The 27,669-nt window shown below is 46.8% G+C and overlaps 1 protein-coding gene across 5 annotated transcripts in view; it reads right to left on the bottom strand.

Annotated features, from left to right (window-relative positions):
* The window catches only part of CLCN6 (chloride voltage-gated channel 6), a 39,592-nt gene that overhangs the window by 6,988 nt on the left and 4,935 nt on the right, over nt 1–27,669 (bottom strand). For 2 of the 5 annotated variants that reach the window (XM_023515233.1, XM_023515236.1), the window contains exons 3-18: nt 21,181–21,246; nt 20,394–20,459; nt 17,992–18,058; nt 15,548–15,654; nt 14,589–14,715; nt 13,813–13,880; nt 12,392–12,459; nt 10,796–10,928; nt 10,047–10,160; nt 9,367–9,533; nt 8,734–8,860; nt 2,627–2,753; nt 2,243–2,396; nt 1,966–2,125; nt 1,772–1,878; nt 282–495 (exon numbers count right to left, since the gene is read on the bottom strand). In XM_023515233.1, coding sequence (XP_023371001.1) covers nt 282–495; nt 1,772–1,878; nt 1,966–2,125; nt 2,243–2,396; nt 2,627–2,753; nt 8,734–8,860; nt 9,367–9,533; nt 10,047–10,160; nt 10,796–10,928; nt 12,392–12,459; nt 13,813–13,880; nt 14,589–14,715; nt 15,548–15,654; nt 17,992–18,058; nt 20,394–20,459; nt 21,181–21,246 — 1,872 coding nt within the window. The remainder of the gene's footprint in view (nt 1–281; nt 496–1,771; nt 1,879–1,965; nt 2,126–2,242; nt 2,397–2,626; nt 2,754–8,733; nt 8,861–9,366; nt 9,534–10,046; nt 10,161–10,795; nt 10,929–12,391; nt 12,460–13,812; nt 13,881–14,588; nt 14,716–15,547; nt 15,655–17,991; nt 18,059–20,393; nt 20,460–21,180; nt 21,247–27,669) is intronic. The other 3 variants (XM_023515235.1, XM_023515234.1, XM_012807375.2) reach the window with 3 other exon arrangements.

Here is a 27,669-nt window from a genome sequence, read left to right as displayed (position 1 = left end):
GGCTATTTTTGGTTGCAGCCGTCATTGTTGTTTTTTGGCGGGTCCGGGCTGGGGACTCGAACCCGCCACCCTAGGTGTACGTGGCTGGCGCCCTAGCCGGTTGAGCTATAGGCGCCGAGCCAACGAACATAAATCTTAATGGCCTAATAAAGCCTGTCCTCCCTGTCACGTCTGTATTTAATGTTGCACATAATAAGAACAGTGCTAACTTCCCCTTAGAGTCCCCCAGGTCCACTCTAGCCAGGGGGCCGTGGCCCACACTCAGCAGTGCAAGCACCCACCTTTCCGCTCAGGGCCGTCTCCTTTACCTTGAACTTGATGTTGTTACTGATGAGCTGATTGCCCTTCATGAACTCCTTCTCATTGCCCCGGTTCTCAGTGACCACCGGGAAGGCATGGTGGACCGTGGTGCGGAGGATGCTGACCAGGGACTGGATGCGTGTGTGCGGGTAGACATAGGTCAGGTTGGGCTCCATGATGTCGCTGGCTCTCAGTCTGCGGGCAGGAAAGCCACCAGCCTCAGGACGGAGCCCACGAGTGCCAGCCCTGATGAGGCCATGCTAGTCCTCCGTCACTGCCTGACCTCTCGGGGCTTCTCTCTGACTGTTCCCAGCGGCTCCTTAAACCCAGTGCCTTCCTCTGTACCTCTATCCTGTCCACACATGCTGCCCCATGCCCAGAACGCCCTTCCCCTCTTTGTCATGCTGGGGGGCCTTTGCTACTCCTTCAGCTTAGTGCCAACATCCCCCCCACCATGAACCCCATCTGTTTGTCCTGGGGGTTGGTGATCCCCTTCCTGGCATCCTGTGGCACAGGCCACGTGTCACCGCTGAATTGCTAATACTGCTTCTAGAACTTTAAAAATGTTTAGGTCTTCCATTGGATCACTGATGACAAACCACAGCCCACAGGTCAGCTCCAGCCATGTTCACAGCTTTCTGCTGCAAATGTGGAGTTGAGTGGTGACACAGACCATGTGGCTGGGAAAGCTGAAAGTAATCAACCCTCTGGCCCTTTACAGAAAGGCCTGATGGCCCTGCACCAGCCTGTGTGGGCCTTGCCTGACACCCAGACACAGGGAGCCCCCAGTCTCTGTGGATTATGAGGCAGGTTGTCAGGAGATTATGCCCAGGACAGTCACTGTGGACAGGATGACAGTTAGTTAGGCACAATGAAACTGCCAGTTCTCACTCTACTGTTTAGTGTAGCCTTAAATAATCACCCATATCACAGACTCAAGGCAGAGGCCTCACGTCATAGCTAACCAGAATGTTTCAGGAGCCCAACATAACCAGGAAGCGGCCTCACCTCCTGCAGCCCCCACTGTGCCCCTGTCCCTGCCCTCCTCCTAAGCTCCAGACAGGCTCAGGAACAAACATGCTGTGTCTTTCAGTCCAAGAAATACCAGTTATTGGCTTGGCACCCATAGCACAGTGGTTACAGCTCCAGCCACATACACTGAGGGTGACAGGTTCAAACCCAGCCCGGCCCAGCTAAAGAACTGCAAGAAAAAAATAGCCAGGTGTTGTGTGGTGGGTGCCTGTAGTCCCAGCTACTTGGGAGGCTGAGAAAAGAGAATCGCTTAAGCCCAAGAGTTTGAGGTTGCTGTGAGCTGTGATGCCACAGCACTCTACCCAGGGCAACACAGTGAGAGATTATCTCAAAAAAAAAAAAAAGGAAAAGAAATATCAATTACATTTCCTACCCTGATACCAATAGGCCAAAGCTTACAAATTCTGAAGCTGGGATGTAATAAAAATCATGGCCTTACTTATCCATTTCCACCTCGGTCTCCCACTCCAGAAGCGGCACGCCTCGCAGGCCCACGTGGATGTCATAAATGCCCTTGTTGAAATAGTCCCCGATCCACTTGGCCACCTGAAACACAAAGTGAAGACCTGAAAATAGGCCCTCTGGGGTGACCTTGGCCCTCACCCGAAAGAAGCCTAGAGGGGAAGCACTCACCATCAGGGTGATCATGATGGGAAGCCCATACGTGATCTCGTTGGTGGACTCGATCAGGATGACTGTGAGACTGATGGTCATACGGACGACCCCGCCCAAAAGAGCTGCGGCACCAATCAGGGCAAAGGTCCCTGAGTAGATGTGGCCCAATCCAATGTAGCTGGGGAAGAACAAAACCGAGAACACAGCTTAGCATCACGCCGGCGAGCTGGGGCGGGAGGTACAGAGAGGGCGTACAGTTCGCATGCATGTGCGCACCCGCACGCACACACAGTACCTCTTTAGGAGATTGGCAACTAATCGTCCATAAGCTGCTCCACACAGCAGAATGGGCACAAAAAGGCCACTTGGAACAGAAATGCCGTAAGTCCAACATGCAAGCAAGAAATAGAGGACGAAGAACAAGGCCAAAGTGACAGGGCTGAAAGTACCTGCAAGGCAAGAACCAGCTACGTCCCACTACCCGACGCCTGCCAAGGCCCACCGGGCTCCTACAGGTCCTTCCATACCCCAACCAGCTCCCCTGCCAACCCTGGAGGCGGACAGCAATATTTCGTCTGGGTTGCTGTCACTGAACAAAGGGGAAGTCTGTTCCTGCTCAGCCTGGCTATGCCTGAGACGAAAACACCCAGGAATTGGTACAGCATGGGGAGGTACCCACCGTCCTGGTGGAAGAGCTGGAGGATGGCAGACTCCTGGGGGTTGAAGAAGAGTGTGGCCATGTCATTGTAGGTATCATTGGGACAAAAAAAGGTCTTGGTGCTTGAATTCACATCTTCTGTTACCATCTAAGAGCAGAAATCAAAGTCAGTAAAAGAGCCCCTGACTTTGGAGTCTTCAGGCAGGATTTCTGCAGCTGGGACAGAAAAAAGATGGCTGAAATTGCTTTCCTCATAAATTAAACAGGTGGCAAAAATCTGATCTAGGCCAATAGCAGCCAGCTGGGATATTATATTCTGTGCAGTCTGAATGTAAATACCAAAGACTCCAGACAAGCCTTTGTCCGTCCACATTCATAATGAAAATGTCACTGCAACCATGAGTCCTCATAGGTTTGGCTCCACTGCCTCTCCTGGTGCTGACACTGTAGTGATGCTGCCAGAGGCCTGGCCTGAGAGCCCCAGGGACTGTGGGAGGGGCAGGTGAGACACAAGTGTTTGAGAAGAAGACTCCAGGACACCACTTGACCTGAAGCCCCAACTTTGTTCCAAATGCCTTTGCCCTGAATTTGCTGCCAAATGAAACCTACCTCCACGTAAGGCCTGGGGAGCAGACCCCAGGTCCCAGCCGCCTCTCCTCCTGAACCCCGTCTGGTGAACAGTAATTACTATACTCCTGTTCCTGCCATCATGCTCTGTGAGAAGATGAGGTCCAGGTTCTCAGTAGGGGCAAAGGGATCTCAGCTACGACATTTGTGTTCTAGGTAATGGTGCACAGTAGTACAAGTATTGTACTTCACACCTGTCACATACATGGGAATAGTGTTGTGACAATCAGTCAAGGATGGGAGTTTTTCCTGGATTCTATCCTACTGATGCTGTAGTGACGTCCTTATGGGGACATTATAACAATACCAGGTGATGGTCTGTGTGACCCCACCAGGTGAACCTGGCTGGTAATACAGCCAGATGCAGGCTGTGATAGGAATCAGGACAGTGCTCCCCTACCAGCAAAATCTGGCAAGGAGGATTTGTGTGTACAGCCCAGCACAGCAGAGTAGGCCAGGGCAGGGCAGAGAGCAACTGTGGACAGGCTGAGCTAACAGCTTAATAAGCAGCACACGCAGTGCCTCCTCAACTGTCTGGAGGAACCTCAGTACTAAAGGCTCTCTGGAAAAAGTGCTGCAGTCGACTGCACCACAGCAATTTCTGGAAATGAGTATTTCTGCTAAAAGCATAGCCTCCAAAATTAGATGGTTTAGACTCTGTTCTTCCACTTCTTAGTAACCTTGGAAAAGTATTTCATTTTGCGCTGTTTTAGTTTCCTCATCTGTAAAATGGGAGCAATATCTACTACCCCATGCTCCATATTATCACCTGAGTAATCCTGGTTAAGACCTCACTTTGCCTCAGTTTTCTCCTTTGTAAAATGGGGATGGACACTACTACTGGCCAGCACGGTGGCAGTAGGGACTGAATAAAATCCTTTACGTGAAGTGCTTTGTGGACCACCTGACACATCAATATACCACACATTTGTAAGGCTTACTGGAAGAAAGAGCTTAGGGAACCCTGTCTTAAAGAAACTTATTGAATTCTGCTTAACCCATTGGATCATGTAATTTTGTTTATTTTTGAAATATATCTATCAATATTCAATAACAGAGCGCATTTCGGAAAATGCCCGTCTGGTAATGAGCTGGCCTTGGGAGTAACGAATAAAGAGGGGTCAGTAGATGTTCCACAAAAAGCCAGATAGTAAATATCTTTAACTCTGCCAGCCACATATAGTCTCTGTGGCATACTTTCCCCCCAACCCTTTAAAAATATTAAAACTATTCTTGGCTCGGCGCCTATAGCTCAACCGGCTAAGGCGCCAGCCACATACACCTAAGGTGGCGGGTTCGAATCCCCAGCCCGGACCCGCCAAACAACAATGACGGCTGCAACCAAAAAATGGCCGGGCGTTGTGGCGGGCGCCTGTGGTCCCAGCTGCTTGGGAGGCGGAGGCAGGAGACTCGCTTGAGCCCAGGAGTTGGAGGTTGCTGTGAGCTGTAATGCCACGGCACTCTACCAAGGGGGACAGCTTGAGGCTCTGTCTCAAAAAAAAAAAAAAAAAAAAAAAAAAAAAAACTATTCTTAGCTTGAGGCTACATAAAAATAAGCAGTGGCCAAAGGCCAGACTTGGCCTGTGGCACAGTCTGCTGACCCCTACTTAATACAGACTGCTGTATTAGTTCACAGACTGCTCATGGGGACGCTAAAGAGGCAGCCCTGCGAGACAAGGGTTCCTTAAAAGGGCTCTGAGAGATGAAGATCTAAGTGGCTACTTAGCAGCAACATGAAGACCAAGTCCAGCCGTCCCTTGGTACCCGCCGGAGACCGGGTCCAGGACCTCTGGTAGATGCAAAATCCTCAGATGCTCATGTCCTGGATATAGAACGCTGCAGTATTTGCATATAACCTACGCACATCCTCCCATGTGCAGAAGGACCTTCACAGTGGACCGTCTCCCTACACTGACCACTCCTAAAGTTGACCTCATTTTCATAGACTGGACAAAGACTGACCTCTACATACTGACCACCTCTTAAGTTGCATCTTAACCACTTGGACTGTGACACACAATATTAATTTACCCTCTATAATTTGACCACTTGAGCCTGCTTCCCTCCACAAGGTAGGTCTGGGCTTTGCCCCTTAGCTGTATTAGCTTTTCTTTTCTGTAAGTTCTTTTTTCACGTTTTATCATTAGCATGTGTAGGATTAGGCCTAAGGTCCTGAAGTTTATCATGTGTTGTGGAAGATTTTTTTCAATGTGAAGGATTGGTCTGAATTATAGATACATCATACAATTAGTGAGAAATTTTACAGTTAATTGAGACATGATGGCCCAAAGGCAAGAACTCAAAAGAACTGACATTGAGGCTTGGCACCTGTAGCTCAAGCAGCTAGGGTGCCAGCCACATACACCAGAGCTGGCAGGTTTGAGCCCAGCCTGGGCCTACCAAACAACAACTACAATCAAAACATAGCTGGGCTTTGTGGCGGGCGCCTATAGTCCCAGCTACATGGGAAGCTGAGGCAAGAGAATTGCTTAAGCTCATGAGTTTGAGGTTGCTGTGAACTCTAATGCCATGGGACTCTACACAGAGCGACATAATAAGACTCTCTCAAAACAAAACAAAAACCCTGACATTGAAAGAAAAAGCTGGAAAGCAGCCACCGAAGATAACAGAACATTTTGGTGTTAGTAAGACCACAGTTAGTAACACCCGCAAACGTCAACGTGAGTGCTGGAGAGATAGGGCAAGGAAAGCAGAGACCTACAGTGGAAAAGGAGGAAAACTGCCCTCAGTGAATTTACGAAGACCCATTAAGCTGTCTCAAACAAAAAGGCTCAACTAACACCTAAATCTCTGGGCCGATGATTCAAGAAGTTGCTAAAAAATTTGCACGGGAATGAGAGGTGGAAGATTTCCAAGCAACAAGTGGTTGGCTCAAGAAATTTAAACAGCAACAGGAGACCTCCCAGAAAGTCTTGTGTGGTGGATCCAATGAAGTTCCAGTAGAAGTTGGGGAAGAGTTCATCAAAAAGTTCCCGACTTCAAAGATGGCGTCTTAATGTTGATGAGTGTGGACTCGTTCAAGGTGATGCCTGCCAGAACCCTCATCATGAAGGGTGGCAAACGTAAGAACGGGAAACTTTCCAAAGAATGTTCCACAGTTCTGCTTTGGGTTGGCTCAACCGGAGAGAAACTAAAGCCCTTGGAAACTGGGAAATCAGCAAAGCCACCTGTACTCAAGAACCCGAAGCCCAAACACCTCCCATCACTTGGAGATCAAACAAACGCACATGGGTGACTGGTGTCCTATTTGAGGAGTGGGTAAGGGGTGTCAACCCAGAAATGAAGAATAAACAGTCTATTCTACCGAGCAGACAAAACGGTCCTGGCCACTCACAAGTGAATCATCTCACAAACATGACACTGTAATTTCTGCCTCCAAACACAACCTCAAAATCGAACGGCTTGATCAAGTCCTGTTCTCATCCCTCCTTAATGCTGCGATCTATTTTTGTTGTTACAAAGGGGGTGCGACCCACAGGTTGAGAACCACTGACCAAGTCAGTAAACATTTCAGATGCACTACCAAGCCCAGCTCCCACAGCGTGCCGTGACTAAAACACAAACCTGGGGTCCCGCCTGTGGAAGCAACTCCATCCGCTGCATCAGTTAACGCTCTAGGTGCTGTCCTCTGGATCAGTTCTGCTTGGAATAAAGTTCAGCCAGAAATGATACAGAAGTGCTTCAAGAAAGCTGCATTTGTCACAGCCCAAGAGCACGATGTTTTGGCCCCATCAGGCAGTCCATCTCCCACGGCCGAATCGCAGGAGCAGGTTTTGAAGATTTTGTTGGAATGGACGATGAGGTGGGAACCTGTAATGAACCTGACCCAGAGGCAGCTTTCCAAGCCATACTGACCGAGGTACAGAGTCAAAGAGCATAAAGCAGCTGATACAGTGGAAGAAGCAAGTGAGGATGACACAGAAACTGCAGAGGCCAGATGAAGAGGATGCCAGGCGGCTGATAACGCAGCTCAAGTAACTTGCCCAAGTAACTTGCTCAAGTAACGTGCTGAGTGGTATAGCCAGTGTTGAGAGGGCTTTCTCTACTTACGTTTATAGTAAGAACGAGAAACAGGCCAAGACTCTTTTTCAAGAAGAAAGACTAAACCATGAGGAAACAGTAAATGTAATGATTTTGTATCAAGCTGCACGTATGATTTTACTGTGCTTTGATTATGGGTGACTTTTTATGATATTCTCTAACAAAGCTGTACAAGAAAGTAAAGCACACATTTGTATCAGTACAGCAGGCCTAGTTCCTTATGTTGACCAGTTTGTTATAGACTCTTGTGTGGTCAACTTACAGAGGTTGGACTATACTTCAAACCATCTCTAGACTACTCATATCTGGTACAATGTAAATGGTATATAAATAGCTGTTACACTGTATTTTTAAATTCACGTTATTTTTTAGTAGCATTGTTACTCTTTTTTTTTTTGAAGTAGAGTCTCACTTTGTCCCTGTGGTAGAGTGCCATGACATCACAGCTCACAGCAACCTCAAACTCTTGGGCTTAAGCGATTCTCTTGCCTCAGCCTCCCAAGTAGCTGGGACTACAGGTGCCTGCCACAGCGCCTGGCTATTTTTTGGTTGTAGTGGTCACTGTTGTTTGTCAGGCCCAGGCTGGATTCGAACCCACCAGCTTTGGTGTATGTGGCTGGTGCCCTAGTTGCTGAGCTACAGGCGCCAAGCAAGTATTGTTATTCTTTATTGTTTTTTTCTGATGCTTTCCATCCCTGGTTGGTTGAATCCAGATGTGGAACCCACAGATATGGAGGGCAGACTGTGCTTGGAGAACACTCACACGCCTCTGCCCTAGGGGCTGGAACTATACGCCTGGCCGATCTGAACCAGAGATCCAGGTCTCAGACCCACTGGCTTGGGCCAAAAACGCAGGGTGGAGTAAGCTCCACTGCCTACCCCATGGGCCCTGCTTCTCAGAGAAAGCTTCTGGAAAATACCACCATCCCTAAGAAGGGAAAAGGAGAAATGCAGAAAGGATGCATGCGAGGAAACCGATCAATCCCAGGAAGAACCAGAAGATGAGAGGAAGATGGGTCGCTGGTTGCCCTCTGCAAACACTCCTTTCTCTCACAGTCACCAAGGCAACACGGTGGGCGAGAAGCCTCTGGGCAGGCGGGCCCCCTTCACACATGGAGGGGCGGGAGAGTGACTGGGGTGTGGAGAAGTGAACAGTCAGCTTTCTGAGCTGCCGTCTCAGTTACTCTTGCTCGACAGACAGGAGTTCCCTTCTGCCCTGGTCGGGATTGTTCACAAGAGCGGGAAAGACAAAGCACATGTGGTGTGCAGCCTCACTTAGGGGACAGGATGACTACAAATTTCTGCATCTTTTAGCAATCTGATGCAGGTACAGAAGGATGAACCCAACACGTCTATGAGCTCTAAACAGAAGCAAGCCATACATTTCTGGATTTTTCTTTGTGGGTACAGGATAAAAGCAGCAGGTACACTGGGGTTACCTGGAGGTGCAGTGAGTTATTTCTGGTTCGACTTGAAGGCGACAGCTCTCGACATTCTCCTAATACCATTGAGGCCACAAACACCACCATGGTGGTTACCAGAGACACCAAGAGGCTCTCTAAGACTCTAGGAAGCAAAGAACAGCTGTTGTAATGCAGTGAAAAGATGCCCCGGTCTTAGGAACTCAAGAACATACCCGCCTCCCCTTGTTTCCCCAGCGAGCATTTACAGCAGCCCTGGTCATTCAACACATGTGCAGAATTTATTAGTTCACAACTGCTACATTCCAGCCAGTTGTATATGAGAAATGGGTTGTCAATAAAGTGGGCTGTGGTGTATACACTGTCTCTGTCCGAGGAATTTGTGTTAAGTTTCCAGGGAGGCTGTGGGAACCCTCTGATTTTGTGACATGTCCCTGTGGCCAGGAGAACCTGGGAGTCAACTAGCAACTCTGACATAAATTAAGCTCAGACTTAGCCTTTTGATCTGTCTGATAAGTGAGGCATGATCCTGTCTGTTTTCAGTCTTAGACGAGAAATCAAAGCTGGTGTGGGGAGCATCTGTTCCTCGGGAGAGATGGCCCGGCCCACACCACGCTCGGGCCCAGCAGGCTAGGGGAGGTGACTGCATACCTGACGAGCTTGGGTTTCGGGTGCACGTTTCGCATGCGGTACTTTGCAAGTCTCTTGTTCAGGCAGTTGAATATGGCTCCCAGGAGGCCCCCGATGACACCCATCACGACGAAGAAACCCATATCCATAGCTGTCCAGAGGTGACATTTCTTATCAGAGTCAGAGCACTGAGAGAAGAGAAAGGGAGACAGAGAGAAACCACAGCAGCTGTGAAAACAGAAGGGGCAGAAGAGGAGACAGAAACAAGAGCCAGGGCCGTGCTGGAGCTCTGCCCACACCGGCACGAGAGCACACGCAACAGGCTGCAGGGGCTGGACGGCCGGCCTAGAAGCTGCATCTGCCCCTCTAACTCGCTTCTCCCTGATCCTCCACCTCAGAGCAATTTTCTTTTTTTGAGACAGAGTTTCATTTTGTCGCCTTCGGCAGAGTGCTGTGGTGTTACAGCTCACAGCAACCTCAAACTCTTGGGCTTAGGCAATTCTCTTGCCTCAGCCTCCCAAGTAGCTGGGACTACAGGCGCCCATCACAACGCCTGGCTATTTTTTGTTGCCCTTTGGCCAGGGCCGGTTTCAAACCCACCACCTCGGTACATGGGGCTCTACCCACTGAGCCACAGGTGCTGCCAAGACCAATTTTCATGGGTCAAGTAAGAAATCCTGGGGGAAAAGGACAAAACATACCTTAAATTCGCCGAAGTTGAGTAATCCAGGGAGCTGGAAGGAACCCCAATTTCCAAACTGAACCCCAGAACGGAAGAAGTTGAGGGTGAAGGTGGCAGACATGGAACAAAAGAGCTAAGGGACAGGTGACAGGAGATAAGGAGGTTCAATGATGGCACATCCTACTCTCCCCGACCCTTCTCCCCAAAACCCACTGCTCTAAACACAGACCTGCGGTATCTCGGTCAGGGTACAGGGATTCAGTAACAACTGCAGGCAACACACCCCAATCACGTATGACAAATTTAAATGAAGGGCTCTCAGAAGACCTCAGAAGCAGGCTGCAATGATAGCCTGGGTACTGGAAGCCTACTGTGGATCGGACGCTGAGCCAGGAAGGAAGGAAGGGTAAAAGCAAGGCCAAGGGCACCCCAGCCTGAGGTAGCAGCCAGGCTCATGTCCTGACCCTGTTACTTCCTGCCTTACAATGACTCAGTCTTGCGTTTTCATGTTAGCTGGTTCATCAAGAGAGGATAGCAGCAGTTTGATTTGGGGTTGACGGTCTGGGGATGGGAAGGGTACTAACTTGAAAGGAGAGAAAGTCCACAGTTTGGAGGTTACGGGCACTAGAGCAAATGAATTTCCAATCAAATCAACTCTCCCAGTCTCATCAAAACTACCATTAAATGGACTGGGTAAGAGATAGCCACTTGGATTGTCAGGGTTGTGGTTGAACCTAGGAGATGCTTTTCACAGAAGACCCTCCTCACCACTTTCCACGTGAGCCCTTGGTTCCAGAAGGATGACCCCTCCTCCAGGGTGAACAAGGTACCCCCAATCGGGGCCCCGAATGCTGCTGCAATTCCAGCGGCTGCCCCTGCTGACACGAAGTTTCGCTTGTCCCTGAGTTGGGTGGGGGTGGGGGGAGAAAGAGAAAGAGAGAGAGACATTGGTTTATCCCAGAAGGAGCCCTCAGGCCACAGACGCCAGTTTCTCCCTTCCTCATGCAAGAACACTTTGTCTCATGACCTCTGAGCAGTCAGGGATCACATGAGGGCAGCGCCCTGGCAAGGCAGTCTCAGCAGAGCGCAGATAGTACCAAGGGCTCCCCGCATCAGGGTCCCCTCAGATGCAGCAGTTCCTCTGCTGGGAAGGAGAGCTTCCTGACACCTGCTCACTTTGTGATCCCTGAATCTCAGTCCCCAGCTCAGAAGGCAAAGCAGAGCTTGCTGACAGTCCTTCCTTCCTTCCAGAAAACCGAGGTCAATGTGTTTGCTGGTTACATGCAGAGGTGAATGATGACTTGGAAGAATGTACAGATGGGAAGGTGGTCCCCAACCCTGAACTAGGCCTCATGAGTCCAAGGGCCTTCCAAGCTGTGTAGGTCAATAGCCCACACAAATCCACAGGGCTAGACAGCCCACCAAGAAGGCAGGGAGGCAGCTAACTGAGGAAATCACTCGGCAATGCAAATGCCTTCCTGGTAACACTCCTGCCTATGGACTTTTTTTTTTTTTTTTTTTGAGATAGAGCCTCAAGCTGTCCCCCTGGGTAGAGTGCTGTGGGATCACAGCTCACAGCAACTTCCAACTCCTGGGCTCAAGTGAGTCTCCTGCCTCAGCCTCCCAAGTAGCTGGGACCACAGGCGCCCGTCACAACGCCCGGCTATTTTTTGGGGGCGGAGGTTGCAGCCGTCATTGTTGTTTGGCAGGCCCGGGCTGGATTCAAACCCACCACCTTAGCTGTATGTGGCTGGTGCCTTAGCCACTTCAACCACAGGCGCCGAGCCCCTATGGCCTTTTTTAACTGGGTTTTCAATCTTGGACCATCTTCATTTGCCTAGGATGTTTCTAGGCCTTGTGCCACGACAAAATAAAAGTCATGATGCCAACTTGGTCCTGGGCTGCTTATTTCCAGAAGAATAATTCAAAGCCTACCTCTTTTTTTTATACACAGGGTCTTACTCTGCTGCCTGGGCTAGAATGCAGTGGCATTTTCATAGTTCACTGCAACCTCAAACTCCTGGGCTCAAGTGACTCTCCTGCCTCAGCCTTCCGAGGAGCTGGGATTATAGGTATGTACAACTGTGCCTGGCTAATTTTTCTAATTTTTATAGAAATGGAATCTTGCTCCTTCTCAGGCTGGTCTCTAACTCCTGGTTTCAAGTGACCTTTCTGCCTTGGCCTCCCAAAGTGCTGGCATTACAGGTGAGAGCCACCCCTCCCAGCCCCACCTCACTTTCTACCAGCTGGGTTTTGCATGCAGCCTGCCTAGCAGGGGAGACTGAGCCAGGGTGGGGCAAGTACTAGGTCTGACTGGCAGTACAGGAACATTTGGTTTTTATAAAAAGAAAACCGATTCCTAACCTTTCATACCTGTCGCTTCGGAAATAGGGGAAGTTAAACTGGATCTTCCGTAAGGAGATGCTCTGAAACTAAAACAAGAGAAGACAAAGTCATGGGGGCCACGAGGACCCAAGCTGCAGGCATCCACGGCACCTGGGCAGGTGTGCTGCAAGGAGGAAGAGTCCAGAACAACTCGGATAAAAAAGAAGTTAACGCTTTGGGAGAAGCTTATTTTTCCTGCCCCCAAATTTCTAGGCCCTTCTGTAACTGCATTTTGTTCATAGTCAACAAATCAGACAAAGAGGAAACAGCCCAGCTGAGGGCTGGGAGGAAGTGAAAGCTGCTAAGGCGACCGAGTCAGCTCTGGTCAGGGCATGCTGACGAGGGAAGGGGCCAGCAGAGCCACTGCTCAGTCTGCCCTGCAAGGTCTCAGGCTGATGCCCACGCCACACCCTGCCCCTTTCCGCTTTTCAGCTCACTTCTGTGAGACCTGGAACTTGAGGCTTAGCAAGACAGGGATCAAAAGATGTGCTATGGAAGAAAGAATCTTCCCTCCTCCGCCCAGCAACTCATCAGGCAGGGCAAGAGAGGGAAATGACAACACGAGACGGTTCACGGGGAATTGAGACTTGTACAACCTGCAGCCCAGGAATCTGCAACAGCCCTTGAGAATGGGAGTGATAATAACTAATCACTTAAAGTGGTCAAAAAGAAGAAGGAAGTTAAGAGTCTGGCACACAGACCACTCAACCAGCAGCTATTATGACTTTCCATGTTTAATGGGATCGGCACGGAACTGAGCCTAAAACCATTCCAGCTGATGCTTTCCTGCCTCTTGGGACTTGACAGCACTGACAGCTCTGTCAGGCCACCCTCTGTGGAGGGGCTTGTGATGGCTGTGGAAGCTCCAGGTGACCTTCATTTGTCTAGGTCACTCCCCTCACCTCCGCTATGTCCCGTTTCCACTCCTAGGACTCAGCTGGGCATTATTAAAACTTGGAAGTATAAGTTATGCACTTTCCTGGGAAATAAACCAAATAGTTTCCTTTTTTTTTGAGACAGAGACTATCACCCAGGTAGAGCAGTGGCATCATTGTAGCTCACAGCAACCTCAAATGCCTGGGCTCAAATGATCCTCCTGCCTCAGCCTCCTGAGTAGTTGGGACTACAGGAGACACGGTCTTGTTCCTGCTCAGGCTTGGGTTGAATTCCTGACTTCAAGAATTTGCCTGCCTCAACCCCCAGAGTGCTAGGATTATAAGTGTGAGCCATGATGCCTGGCAATCACACTTTTCAAAGTAAGCCAAAGTGGCACCAAGTTCTGAAGTCATGTGAAGATACTTTTGTGGATTTTTCCAAATTCAACCACACAGACCTGCCCCTAGGGCTGCCCAAGAGGCCCGCTCTGAGGGACATAGCCTCACAAGCCCGGCTACCCTTACCTGAGGGAGGCCAGCTCCCACCACCGCGCCACTGTGGACCATGGGGCCTTCTTTACCCACAAAGAGCCCTGGGAACAATGAAAAAGGCAAGATCACAGGTCAGCACAGAGAGGCCTCTGGGTCAGGAGACCTTTGCTACATAAGCCTTTCTCTCGACGACTATGAAGCAGAGATGACTGCATGACTTTATAAGAGAAAGAATTAGCCACATTTCCATCAAATAAGTTCTGCTGAAGGTCTTACTATAAGAGAAACTACTCTTTACATTCTAAATCAAGGGTTAGCAGAGTATAGTCCAAGGGCAAGACCCTGCCCATTTTTGCACAGCCTGAGCACTGAGGATTGCTGTTTAGCTCCTGATTATAGCTCTTGCACTCCTAATCAGGTACACTAAATAGTTACATTAACCAACTGCATAATATATTGGATTTTGCCTCGTAGCTCCACAAGGCCTAAAACATTTACTCTCTGGCCATTTACACAGAAACCTTGCTGACTTTGCTAAAAGCTAATTCCACAAACTAACCAGATGGTCATTCTACTTCAAAACAGAGTAGTGTGTGGTTCGGTCTCTCTCATTGGTCACGTACTAACAGTGTCTGTGTTTTTTTCTTTTTTTAAAAAAAAAAAAAAAACAATCAACAAAAATAAAAGTGCAGACACTGTGTGCAGGAGGGTGGGCCCTGTAGTCCTCATCTGACATCTACCCACAATGCTTCTGGTCTTCTTTACCCCTTGATCACCTGAAGAACAAAAGTCAGAAAGATCTTCCTCACCTCCAGCCACACTGAACAGCACTCCAAAGACCTTGCAGACCAGGGTTCGGAGACGGACGATTCCTGGAATCTTCACACCATTCAGATAGCATTTGATCTCGGGTATCCCAGAACCTGCTGCCACGGGCTAGTGGGAGACACCGGACATGCCCATCAGCTCAAAATCCATGATTCTTCAGCGCACCCCCCAACTACCTCAGCAGAGAAAGAGGGAAAACTGTTTTCCATCAGGAGCATCAGTGACACCTGGATGGCTTGTTAAACCACAGTGGCTGGGCTCAGTGTCTCTGACTCAGTAGGCCTGGGGGCAACAGTGGGATCCGTATTTCTAGCAAGGGCCCGTGAGTCAGCATCACCCAGGAACCCTACAACAACCAGCACAGGCACCTCACCTCCAGAGACTCTCACTATCTAAGCAGGAGAGGCCCAGGTCTCAATATGGTTTTTTTTTTTTTTTTGAGATAGAGTTTCAAACTGTTGCCCTGGCTAGAGTTCCATGGCATCACAGCTCACAACAACCTCCAACTCTTGGGCTTAAGTGATTCTCTTGCCTCAGCCTCCCAAGTAGCTGGGACTACAGGTGCCCACCAGGATGCCCAGCTGTTTTGGGGTTGTAGTTGTTATTGTTGTTTAGCTGGCCCAGGTTCAAAACCACCACCCTAGGTGTATGTGGCTGGTGCCCTTGCCGACTGAGCTACAGGTGCCACCCTGAATATATTTTTTTTAATTTTTCAGGAGATTCTAATGTGCCACCAAGGGTGAGTAACCATCATCGTAATCTGTGTTTTTCCTTTCATTTCACCAGAGACTGAAACCTCTACTTAACAAACACCTCTACATGGACCAGAGGCCACTTTCCCTGTTGTTTCCTACACTGCAGATGCAGAAGTGGACACAGGACTTTGGAGCATAGGACTCCAGAGCCTCATGAGGGAACAGGCAAGCCCACGCCACCTCACCTCGATTAGCACGAGAAGGCTTGCCAAGAAGACGAAGGTCAAGTTAAAACCCAAGAGTTCCAGGAGAGAGAGGGCGAGGCAGCCCTTCTGGCTGCACTCCTCCACCGCTGCAGAAACTGGGTTAAGGAAACTGTGTTCACCAGCCAAGCACTGCCATCACTTGGAGGGCTGTAGCGTCTCCTCCTCTACATCCTGGTGGCAGCTCAGTGCAAGGCTTCTTGTCCTCCATATACAATTTGTATAAAAACTGCCTGAGCTGTCTTCCACCCGAGAAACCATCTTACCAAATACTGTGAACGTTGCCAGCAGTAGCCAACACACATACCCTCACACCTCTAGCTATACACATCTCGACGATATTCCGCATTTGCTCCCGATGTTTTTTAAAACATTAGGTACCATTTTTAAAAACTTCTGTTTTTCCTTTCTCTCCCCCGGAAACGCTGCTAAGTGAATATTACGTATCCTTCCCTACATATTCTGGTATCTATACTCTTCTATCTTGCCCTTTACGTAAGTTCTACACCTTCCTTTTCTCTCTACACTGAGTTTCTGAGAATGAGCCATGTTGAGATGCATAGCTCTGGTTCCTTCATTTTAACTTCTGTATACAATTATATTGTAGGAGCGTACCATAATTTCCCCCTTCTCCTATTTGGTGGTTGCAGGTTTTTGCCATCACGAAGCGGCAATGAGCTCCTTTGTATGTGTCTAAGGCCCTCGTCTAGAGAAGGAATTTCTGAGTCACAGGAACATGCACTTTCCTCGTGGCCAGTTTCCCTCTTCCGAGAATCTCTGTTCACATCCTTTGCTCATTCTTCTTCTATTGAACTGTTTGAGTTTTTTCTTACTAAGTTACAGGAACTTTTTTTATATTTTAGATACGGTTTGATTTTTTTTTTTTTTTGAGACAGAGTCTCACTTTGACACCCTCAGCAGTGTGCTGTGTTTTCATAGCTCATAGCTCACGCTCTGGGGCACAAACAATCCTTTCATCTCAGCCTCCCGAGTAGCTGGGACTGCAGGTGCCCACCACAAGGCCCGGCTATTTTTAGAAACAAGGTCTCACTCTTGCTCGGGTTGGTCTTGAACTCCTGAGCTCAGGCAATCACCTGCCTTGGCCTCCAGAGTGCTGGGATTATGGGTGTGAGCCACTGCACCTGGCCTAATTATCTGACTATTTTATTTTTTTTTAGAGACAGAGTCTCACTTTGTCACCCTTGGTAGAGTGCCATGGTGTCATAGCTCACAGCAATCTCCAGCTCATGGGCTTAGGTGATTCTCTTGCCTCAGCTTCCCAAGTAGCTGGGACTATAGGTGCCCACTACAATGCTTGGCTATTTTTTGTTGCAGTTTGGCTGGGGCCGGGTTTGAACCCACCACCCTCAGGATATGGGGCTGGCGCCCTATACACTGAGCCACAGGAGCTGCCCTATTTAACTCTTTTTTTTTTTTTTTTTTGTGATTTTTGGCCGGGGCTGGGTTTGAACCCGCCACCTCCAGCATATGGGGCCGGCACCTTACTCCTTTGAGCCACAGGCACCGCCCCCCCACTTGACTCTTAAATGCATAATAATTTCCCGCAGACTGTGGACTTGCTTTTCCACTTTATTCATTATTTTATTATTGTTGTTTAGAGTTTTTGTGTTTACTCTGATGCAGTCGTGTTTACTGATGTTTTTCCTTAGAGTCTGTGCCTTCAGGAGTTTTATTTCAGAAATCATTCCCCACTCTGGACGTCATACAGTTTCTTAAAGTTATTTTGCTTATTTACATCTCTAATCCATCTGGAATTTATTTACAGTGTGAAGCAGGAATCTAATTTTACACTCTTCCATATGGATAATCAATGTACATTTAAGAGATGGGGTCTCGCTGTGTTGCCTGGGCTGGAGTGCAGTGGTTATTAACAGGTGCAATCACAGAGTCACAGGGCACTAGAGGGCTTCAGAGAGCCTCCCCTATACTTCAAATCTTATGTCTTCACGTTTGGTAGGTCAAGTTCACCTGCTTGCTGTTTGAGACTATCTCAAACTGTCTCACTTTGGGCCCTTTACCCTTCTATACACATTTAGAAAGAATTTGAGCTCCACAATAAGTACTTAGTGGACTTTTGATTGGAATTACATTAAATTTATAGACTGCCTGGGGAGAACAGACATCTTTGTGGAATTTGTGTCTTACCACCCATGAATATGAGTATATCTCTATTTATTAAAGCTTTCCCTTTATGTGGGTCGTGACCCACAGGAACTGTATTAAAGGGCCACAGCAGTAGGAAGGTTGATAACCACTGTTTTGTGTCTTTCAATGATAAATTAAAAACCCTCAAGCTGAATACCTCACAAGTAGCTTTTCTAACACCATGTTTACCGTTAAACCCGTTTCTACACAAGGAAGAGTCTGATGTGGCCGCTGCAGTCCAGGAACCAAGGAAAGGATACATGCTTGTACCACTCCAAACTTGAGCTGGGTGAAAAGTCGCACAAAATAGTCCACAAAGAGACCCACCTGTGAAGAGCAAGTGATCCATCAGCCTCACTGCCAGGCACATCACAGGTGCGCTGCTCATGAAAGCACCACATCCCCCCAGCACGTCTGGTGGCAGGTCAGTTACCAACCAGCGACAACGTGAGAATGAGCTTCCTGTTAGTCACTCTGACTTCTGAGGTCCCTGCTCCAGCCTGGTCCCACTGCCCCTCCAAAGAACAAAGGCAGAGGGTCCAGCAAAGTTAAGGGAAGCAAATTTAAACAAGGAGGGAAAAGGACGCAGAAAAAGATGTGACACCAAGAAAGACCATTCATGGTTAAAGAGTAACAAGAATCACTCAACTTTTTTTCCAGAAAAGCAGTTTCAAAAGAACTCCATAAATGTGTGCAGTGCTTCTTAGCTGAATAAGCATACAACTTAGGATATTACTTTTAAAAACATCACTTGCTTAAGTGCTTGTAGTTTTTATGTGTTCATAATGAATGCTCTATCTTTACAAGTCATTATTTTGACTTATAACCATCTGATAGTCAGTGGTCACCTTGGGGAGAGAAAAACCATCCACTCCACTCTCTTAAGTGCTCGGGGCTTAAAGAACTAGAAAGACTTCTAATTTTGTGGATTCAGGATCAAAGGCTTCACGCCTTCAACTCTGGCCTTCCCTCACGCCAACACCTGGGGGCTTTTTCATACTGAAGTCATAAGTGGCTGTGGATTAAAGGACAGAGAGCTGGGGTGCCATGTCATAAAGGCAGGTCTGCCTTCCTAGAAGACAAGGGTGGGAGGTGAAGTTGCTTCAGGCTGAACATCCCCTATTAGAAATGCCCACCACAGAAGTGTTTTGGATTTTTTTTGGATTTTGGAATATTTGTATTACACGGCTTGAACATTCCTAATCAAAAAATCCAAAGTCTGAAACCTGAATCTCCTAAGAAGCATTTCCTTTGAAGGTCATGTTGGTATTCAAAAAGTTTCAGATTCTGGAACATTTTGGATTTTCCAATTAGGGATACTCAATATGCAGTAGTATTAATAAATGGCAGTTCAAAGGACTTTGATATAAAAGTAGCAGAAAGACTAATGCAGGGGTCCTCAAACTTTTTAAACAGGGGGCCAATTCACTGTCCCTCAGACTGTTGGAGGGCTAGATTACAGGCCCCAGGACGAGTCAGCTGCTAAGCAGGACAGGCAGTGGCAGCAAAAACACCTGGTGGGCTGGACAAATGTCCTAGGCGGGCTGCATGCGGCCTGCAGGCTGTAGTTTGAGGACGCCTGGACTAATGACTAGATGGTTCATGACTATGCCTAATATAGGGGAATTTGTGATCTGAAAGGCATGTAGCAAAACAGGCACTCTGACAATTTTTCTACAAGACAATTAAATCAACCCAAGATTCCCCCAACAATGGTATCCACCACGGTGTCACCAAGGAGACCTTCTGAATGCCCTTAAATTTACTTGTGAATTTACTACAGCAAAAATTTAATGCATGTCACGGAAATAAAAATTGTGGCTGGCCCTTGTAGCTACATTATACCACTGATACATATCTGTGTACATTTTATAGATGTAGCAAGGATAGTTCAGTACGAGGCTGGTGGCCACTTGTTGAGAAGGTTTCTGAGGACAAGACAAACCCATCATTTTTGCTGGCTGCTGATTTTCCAGTTTCTCTTCCTCGTGTTTGACAAGGTTAAGTCAGCAGTCACAGTCCCACAGCTTGTGCTACTGTGATCTCTGGCAATGTTTTCAATCTTTCCTGGTCTGTGATTCACCTGTGAACTTGCTGAGCCCAGAGAAGTCTGTCCATTCAGGCGTCTCCCTCCACCCACAGCTGCCAGCTCTACCTCCTAGATTGCACGTAACATTAGCAGGGAGGAGCCCGGAACAGCATGATAAATTCCCTGAGTGATATACGTGGTGTCCCACCCTGCTGGCTGGCACGCTATGCTAAATAAAGGGTTCGCTGCTCATAGTCTGGGCCTCCTACTTTGCTTTTCCCCAGAGTGACTTCACCATCCACTATGGATATGACCCACTATATCACCTACCTGAGAGATAGGTATGTTATCAGGGAGTTACAGATTATGGCCCATAATCATATCATAAAAGCTGTGACCAGACCTTTGAGTGCTTTAAGAGCAGCAGGTCTCACTTTCACTTCACAAAACAAAAGCAAAAGTAAAACTGTGCCAGGATTAATTAAATAAAAAAAAGGAAAACACAGTCTTGTTTGCAATGACAAGTGTTCTAAGGTCACACATGTTGTAATAGCAAATGCCCGGTGAGATTTGCCAGGCCAGGCTTTCCCTCTGGACCCCCCCCCCCCAGCCCTTGGGGCCCTGCCTGCTCACCAGCCCAGTGCAGACTCCGATGGCACACACCACCAGCCACTTCACGGCCTCGAACCTGCGACCTTTCTGTTCACACAGGAAAAGAATGATTCAGTTTGCTACAGGGTCATGTTGACAGTGCGGAAGGAAGATGCCTTGACCAACTAGTTTTAGACTGATTACCCCGTGGACAGAAAGCCCAGTAAGATGATGTCTGGATCCCAGGAGCTTTACAAAGCAAAAAACAATGAACTCTACGGGGCTGGGCCAGGCGCATGGACAGTGGCACTCTGCTTGGGAGGATGAAGGTCCGCAGAATAAATGCCAACACAGGCAGACCTTGGAGATGTTCTGGGTTTGGTCCCATACCCCCACAATAAAGCAAATATCACAATAAAGCGAGCTACATGCATTTTTTGGTTTCCCAGTACATATAAAATGTATGTTCACGCTATACCATAGTCTATTAAGCATGTAGCACTATGTGTAAAAATTAATGTACATATCTTAACTAAAAAAATACTTTATTATTAAAAATTAGCAACACAGAGACAAGAAGTGAGCACATGCCACTGGAAAAATGGCATTTTGCTCAATGCTGGGTGGCCATTAACCTCCAATTGCCAAAAGTGCAGTATCTGCAAAGCTCAATAAAGCAAAGCGCAATACACAAGGTGGGCCTGTGTCTCATGAAAGGCAACCCCCCCCCAAGCATTAAGGATATTTAGGAGGGCATTTAGAAAAGGAAAAAAAAAAAGCTATCTTAAGACCTATTTGGTCCCAAGAGACCAACCAGTGCAGAACTCACCTTATTATCCATGGTCTCCAAAACTTCCAGGTAAGGGTCATTGATACAGCGATCATAATCCAAACTCTGAAAGAGGCACACGTGAGTAAAAAAGTCACATCCAGGTAGGCAGACTTCTCAAACTCTACAAAGGGACAAAATTCGGGGTTCCTGCTAGGGGACCCTTGGGCAGAGCTATGGGCAGAGCAAGCAGCTGGTTAGAGATGTGTCTCAGACCGGCAGCACAAGAGTCTGTTCTTTTATCAAAATCCCAGGTGACACGCGTGTACTTTCAAAGTTTCAGGAGCACTTCCTTAGGCTCATACTTGATGCTTTAGATTACATATTTTAAAACTTTCTGTTTCTGCAAAATACTTTAAAGACCTTCTGTTATCACCAGTCTTACCCAACCTAGTCCACAAGATGTGAACAGAAGCTTCAGTCAACCAGAACCAATTCATTAGAAACTCAATTATCTTTGGAGTCAGCGTCTATGAAAATGAGATTAGTCACAAGACAAACTAATGAGGAGACTATTTCTAAAAACAACTTCTAGTTTATGTTAGGAACAGGAGCAGATTCAGCCCAGCTCCTAAAATTTCTGTGTCTAAATCTGTTTTCTTTAAACCATGCCTCACAGAATACAGGTACTCTATAATTTGCAGGTATGCCACAGAAATTTAGAGAAACAATTCAAAGGAAATAATTTTATTTCTGTGTCTTCCAGATAAGGGGCAGCCTGGCCACAAAGGAAAATGGTTTGCCAGTTGCTCTCTCCTTCCCGGGACCTGCTCCTGCCACGTCAACCAAACACACGTGATGTGTGACAATTTATTCTATCTATAGGACTATCCAGAGAAGTCCAAATTCCTTTTTTATGACTCCTGGAGTATCAACAGGTGATTGACTGAATTAATCATCATTCATCCAAATAGAAGGCTTTGTAGCAATAAAATATTTATATCAATATGGTTAGCTATGAAAAATGTCCAAAAACTATTAAGAAAAAAAGACACAATTAAAAAATAAAAATTAAGCAAGAGACAGAATAAAATGTATACTATAATCCCATTTTGATCAAACAAAATTAGAATTATTTGTCAGCATACACAATGCAAAAACACATGGGAAAACATCCGTGAGTTGGTGTTTTATTTTTTTTGTTTGCTTTTTTTTTTGAGACACAGTCTCACTTTGTCACCCTCAGGAGAGTGCTGTGGTGTCACAGCTCACAGCAACCTCAAACTCTTGGGCTCAAGTGATTCTCTTGCCTCAGCCTCCCAAGTAGTTGGAACTATAGGCATCTGCCACAACACCCGGCTACTTTTCTCAGCCGAGGTCTCACTCTGGCTCAGGCTGGTCTCGAACCTGTGAGCTCAGGCAATCCACCTGCCTCGGCCTCCCAGAGTGCTGGGATTACAGGTGTGAGCCGCCACGCCTGGCCTTGAGTTGGTATTTTAGAGATGTTCGTATCTGAGCATTGTTTGAAATTCTCATAGTATACAGGGTGTGCTTTTTATATTTTAAAAAATTATCTTTATTTTCTGATTAGAAAATTAAAAAAAAACCAAAAGTGAGTAAAAATACTTCAGGTGGGAAACTAGACTCATCCATCAGTGTTACACACACACGTTGTAGGGGCCAGGAAGAAAACCTTCCCCATTCTCCCTCTGAAGGTCTGCTGAAAATGAGCTGACAGAGGCAGGATCATAGGAGAAATGGCTGACAGATTTACTTCACATGCACAGCACAGGAGATCTGCAGAAGAATGATTACCCAATGACCCAGTGAGGTCCAAATGCTTCTACACCCTTCTTCAGAGAGGAAAGGGAGATGGGAATACAGAAGTAAATAATTTTTAGGGGGCAATGGGTGCACCAGGGAGGAAGACATCATCTTGTGATCATTCTCTTTGGAAACTGAAGAGGACCAGCCAGCTAGCCACGGTTTGGCGCAAAGTCTGTCTTGGGCTCTAGGTGTGGAGTTTGATTTTCAGTCTCTTCCTCTGTGAAATGAGTTTTAATCTTCTCTGGTTAATTAAATTTCAGGAAAGGAATCAAATTGTGTTCCTATTTGGTGGCTCTGGTTTCTAGGCAGATAAAGAGACTTCAGAGAACAGTGTCATCCTGTGCTTTGGAAGAGACAAAGCGTTGAGGGACAGGAAAACAGGAAGGTCGGAGAGACCTTAACGCTGCTTTTTTAGTTTAGCCTGTCAATAAACCACATTCCCAGGGATCATTTTCTGAGTCCAAACAAAATACATATATATGTGTGTGTGTGTATACATACACACACATACACAATTAAAAAAAATCAATTAAGTGACATCATATTCTAGAAACAAACCAAAAAGAATAAAATGTTAAAAAATACAAGGCCAGGGTGGCACCTGTGGCTCAGTGAGTAGGGCGCCGGCCCCATATACTGAGGGTGGTGGGTTCAAACCCGACCTCAGACAAACTAACTGCAGAAAAAAAATAGCTGGGCGTTGTGGTGGGTGCCTGTAGTCCCAGCTACTCAGGACGCTGAAGCAAGAGAATCGCCTAAGCCCCAGAGCTGGAGGTTGCTATGAGCGCCATGGCACTCTACCGAGGGTGACAAAGTGAGACTCTTGTCTCTAAAACATAAATAAATAAAAAATACAAGGCTAGGCCCAGGCCTTTAGCTTAGCGGCTAGGGTACAGGCCATATGCAGTGGGGCTGGGGGGTTTGAACCCGACCAGGGCCTGTCAAACAACAATGACAATTACAACAACAAAAAAGATAGCCGGGCATTGTGGTGAGCGCCTGTAGTCCCAGCTACTTGGGAGGCTGAGGCAATAGAATTGCTTAAGCCCAAGAGTTGGAGGTTGCTGTGAGCTGTGATGCCACGGCACTCTACCAAGGGCTACAAAGGGAGTCTCTGCCTCAAAAAAAAAAAAAAAAAAGAAAGAAAGAAAGAAAGAAATACAAGGCCAGTATGAAGATGAAGGCTCATGCCTGTAATCTCAGCACTTCAGAATACCCTGACCCCAGGAGTTTAAGACCAGACTGGGCAATATAGTAAGACCCTGCCTTAGAAAAAAAAAAGACAAATATGAATATCCAATACCCTTCTGTGATGTTGTAAAATACAGAGGGTGCCAAAAAATGCATACACATTTTAAGGAAGGCAAAAAACTATGTTAAAATTGTAATACTTAACATATACCGCTAACAAAAGATAAATACACATCATGTTGGAACGCCTCAGAAATCAAATGTGAGTGGAGTATCACAAATTTAATACAGTTTTTCCTTTCTTAAAATGTGTATACACTTTTTGGTCTCCTCTCTATATTCGTCTTTTTTTTTTCTTCTTTTTAAGATGGACTCTTATCTGTTACCTGAGGTAGACTATAGTAGTGTCATTGTAGTTCACCGCAGCCACAAACTCCTGGGCTCAAGTGATCCCCCTGTGTCAGCCTCCTGAATAGCTGAAACCCCAGGCATGCACCACCATGCCAGGCTTTATTGTTGAAAATTTTGTAGAGACAGGGTCTCACTATGTGGTGCAGGCTGGTCTCGATCTCCTGGCCTCAAGTAATCCTCCAGACTCAGGCTGCCAAAGTGCTATGATTCTAGGTGTGACCCACTGTGCCCCACCTGGTCTTTTTTTTTTTTTTTTTCTTTTAAATACAAGGTCTGGCTCTGTCACCCAGGTTGGAGTGCAATAGTGCAATCAACTGCAACCTCAAACCCCTGGGCTCAAATAATCTTCCTGCCTCAGCCTCCTGAGTTAGCTAGAACTGCAGGTGTGTACTGCCGTACCCAGCTAATTAAAAAAATTGTTTTTTGTAGAAACAGGGTCTCACTACACTGCCCAGGCTGCTCTCGAACTCCTGGCCTCAAGTGATCCTCTAACCTCAGCCTTCCAAGCTACTGAGTTGTTGACCAGTTACCTGGCATCTAGCACTTCAAGTCCAGAGTGTCTCCTACATACTAATGAGATGACTTGGGGCTGAGGGACCCGAGATAGCTTCAGAAAAGGGGCTGGTCATCAGAAAGACCAAGGCAGGATTAAAGGAGGGAGACTTTTAGCCCCAACCTGCAGGAAGGGGGGAGGGGGTGAAAGTTAAGCTGATCACTGATGGCCAATGATGTACACGATCATGTCTGAATAATGAAGTTTCTAAAAAACCCAAAAGGATAGGGTTCGGAGAGCTTCTAGACAGCTGAACATGGGCAAGTTTCCAGAGGCTGCATGCCCAGAGAAGGCACAGAAGCTCCAAGCCCCTTCCCACACACCTTGCCCTGTGCATCTCTTCATTTGGCTCTGTATCCTCTATTATAGTAAATGCCCCATTACCTGGAACTCAAGCAACCTGTACTCTCCAGCAATCAGCACGCAACCTGGCCAAAAACAAAATCAAAGTTTAAACCTGGTGACAGTGCTGACGCTTTGTGCATCACTCCTAAGGCTCCCACGTGTCCTCTGTAACAGTTTTAAGTGTTAGTGGGTGTTACTTTTAGTTAAAAAAAATATGGTAGTGAAGTAGTAAAGTATATTGGCTGCCATTTAACTAAATTTATACACTGCATTTATGAAGCTGTTTTCTAATATAGCAAAAAACTGTGTTCAGTAAGTGAAGTTTGCCTTTGTCTTAATTTACTTTTTACTTAGTGTATTTCAACATTAATATCAAGTCAATACAGACTTTGTGGTATGGTAAAAATGAGGTATAGAATTAGTTAGGACTATTCTTTTTTTTTTTTTTTTTGAGACAGAGCATCAAGCTGTCGCCCTGGGTAGAGTGCTGTGGCATCACAGCTCACAGCAACCTCCAACTCCTGGGCTCAAGCGAGTCTCCTGCCTCAGCCTCCCAAGTAGCTGGGACCACAGGTGCCTGCCACAACGCCCGGCTATTTTTTGGTTGCAGCCATCCTTGTTTGGTGGGCCCGGGCTGAATTCTAACCCGCCACCTTAGGTGTATGTGGCTGGAGCCTTAGCCACTTGAGCCACAGGCGCCGAGCCAGTAATAATTTTATAAATAAATTTTGTAAATAATTTTATAAACATGTATCAGTGGAATATATGAACCATTAAAGCCAGATATTGCTACTTCTTCTTTGCTATGACTAACTTCTTTTTATTTTTTGCTATATATGTTGCTCTTTGGTTTGGGGGACTAACAACTTCTTTTAATCAATAAAATTGTGTAGGTGTCCTCCAGGGCTTTGGCATGTGGTTGTGAGCACGATGACACCTGGTCACAAGGACTAGTGGGGCTGGAAAAAGCAACTTAGTGCGTGTACAAAAAGCACCTTCAACTGGCCATGAGCTAAGGGTGTTGTTATGGCCCAGAGGGAAAGGCCTTCAGCACTAAAAAGTGCCTCTTTCTAACTCAGAAGAGCAACACAGGCTCTGTGACCTGCATGAAAAAATTCCTGTTCCATATAACACAGCTGGGAAGTTACGTGTATTATTACTCAAATTACCTATAATGAGAATGGATGTCAAAACAAGGATTCTAACATCTTGTAATACCCTCATTTATAAAGAAAGTCAAGTAATGCAATGAACTATTCTTGAGGTAGGAAGGAGAATGACCACATTTTTGAAAGATTTTTCAACAGGAGGTTTTTCTATGTGACCCTTAATAAATAAAATCTGAGTAGACTTCTCTGACTAATTACCTAACTGAATTTGTTCTTACGCAAATCACATGCTCTCAAGCAGCTCATATTCTGCGTTGGTTAGTTGAAGACTGTTAACCGCATGAAAGAACATTATTAACCCATAAAATTGACATGAGTATGTATATCGCTGACAGCCAAGTACATTACAAATACAAGAGCAATTTAGTGGAAAGACTGAAGTAGCTTTGGTGTAATAGTAGGGTCTATGGAGAAGCCTCTGGGACCTCCTGGAGTAGGACGGAGGCCTGAGACGGGCTCAGTCTTGCTAACGCGATCAGCAGTATACAACAGGGTTCAGTCAGAGAGGGCAAGGTGACAGCACACACTATAAAGCATCTTATACGAACCCCTGCAAACCTCTCAACTGTGTACAAGGAAACACTTAAGAGATAGAGGAAAATGGGACTGTAAACTAATACAGCCTCTTTGGAAGGAAGCATGGAGAATCCTCAATGACCTCAGATCTCCCATTTGAGCCCACAATCCCATTACTAGGCATCTACCTAGAAGAAAAAAAATTATTTTATCATAAGGATATACATATATGCACTAGATTGTTTATTACAGCTCAATTTATTTTTTTTTATTTTTTATTTTTTTATTTTTTTGAGACAGAGCCTCAAGCTGTCCCCCTGGGTAGAGTGCCGTGGCATTACAGCTCACAGCAACCTCCAACTCCTGGGCTCAAGCGAGTCTCCTGCCTCTACCTCCCAAGTAGCTGGGACCACAGGCGCCCGCCACAACGCCTGGCTATTTTTTGGTTGCAGCTGTTGTTGTTGTTTGGCGGGTCCGGGCTGGGGATTCGAACCCGCCACCTTAGGTGTACGTGGCTGGCGCCTTAGCCGGTTGAGC

Source organism: Otolemur garnettii, unplaced genomic scaffold (assembly GCF_000181295.1).
Source record: "Otolemur garnettii isolate 467f Iridium unplaced genomic scaffold, OtoGar3 scaffold00067, whole genome shotgun sequence".
Classification (NCBI taxonomy): Eukaryota; Metazoa; Chordata; class Mammalia; order Primates; family Galagidae; genus Otolemur; species Otolemur garnettii.
The sequence above is the reverse complement of the archived record's forward strand: the minus strand, read 5'-3'. Positions and strand labels throughout refer to the sequence as shown.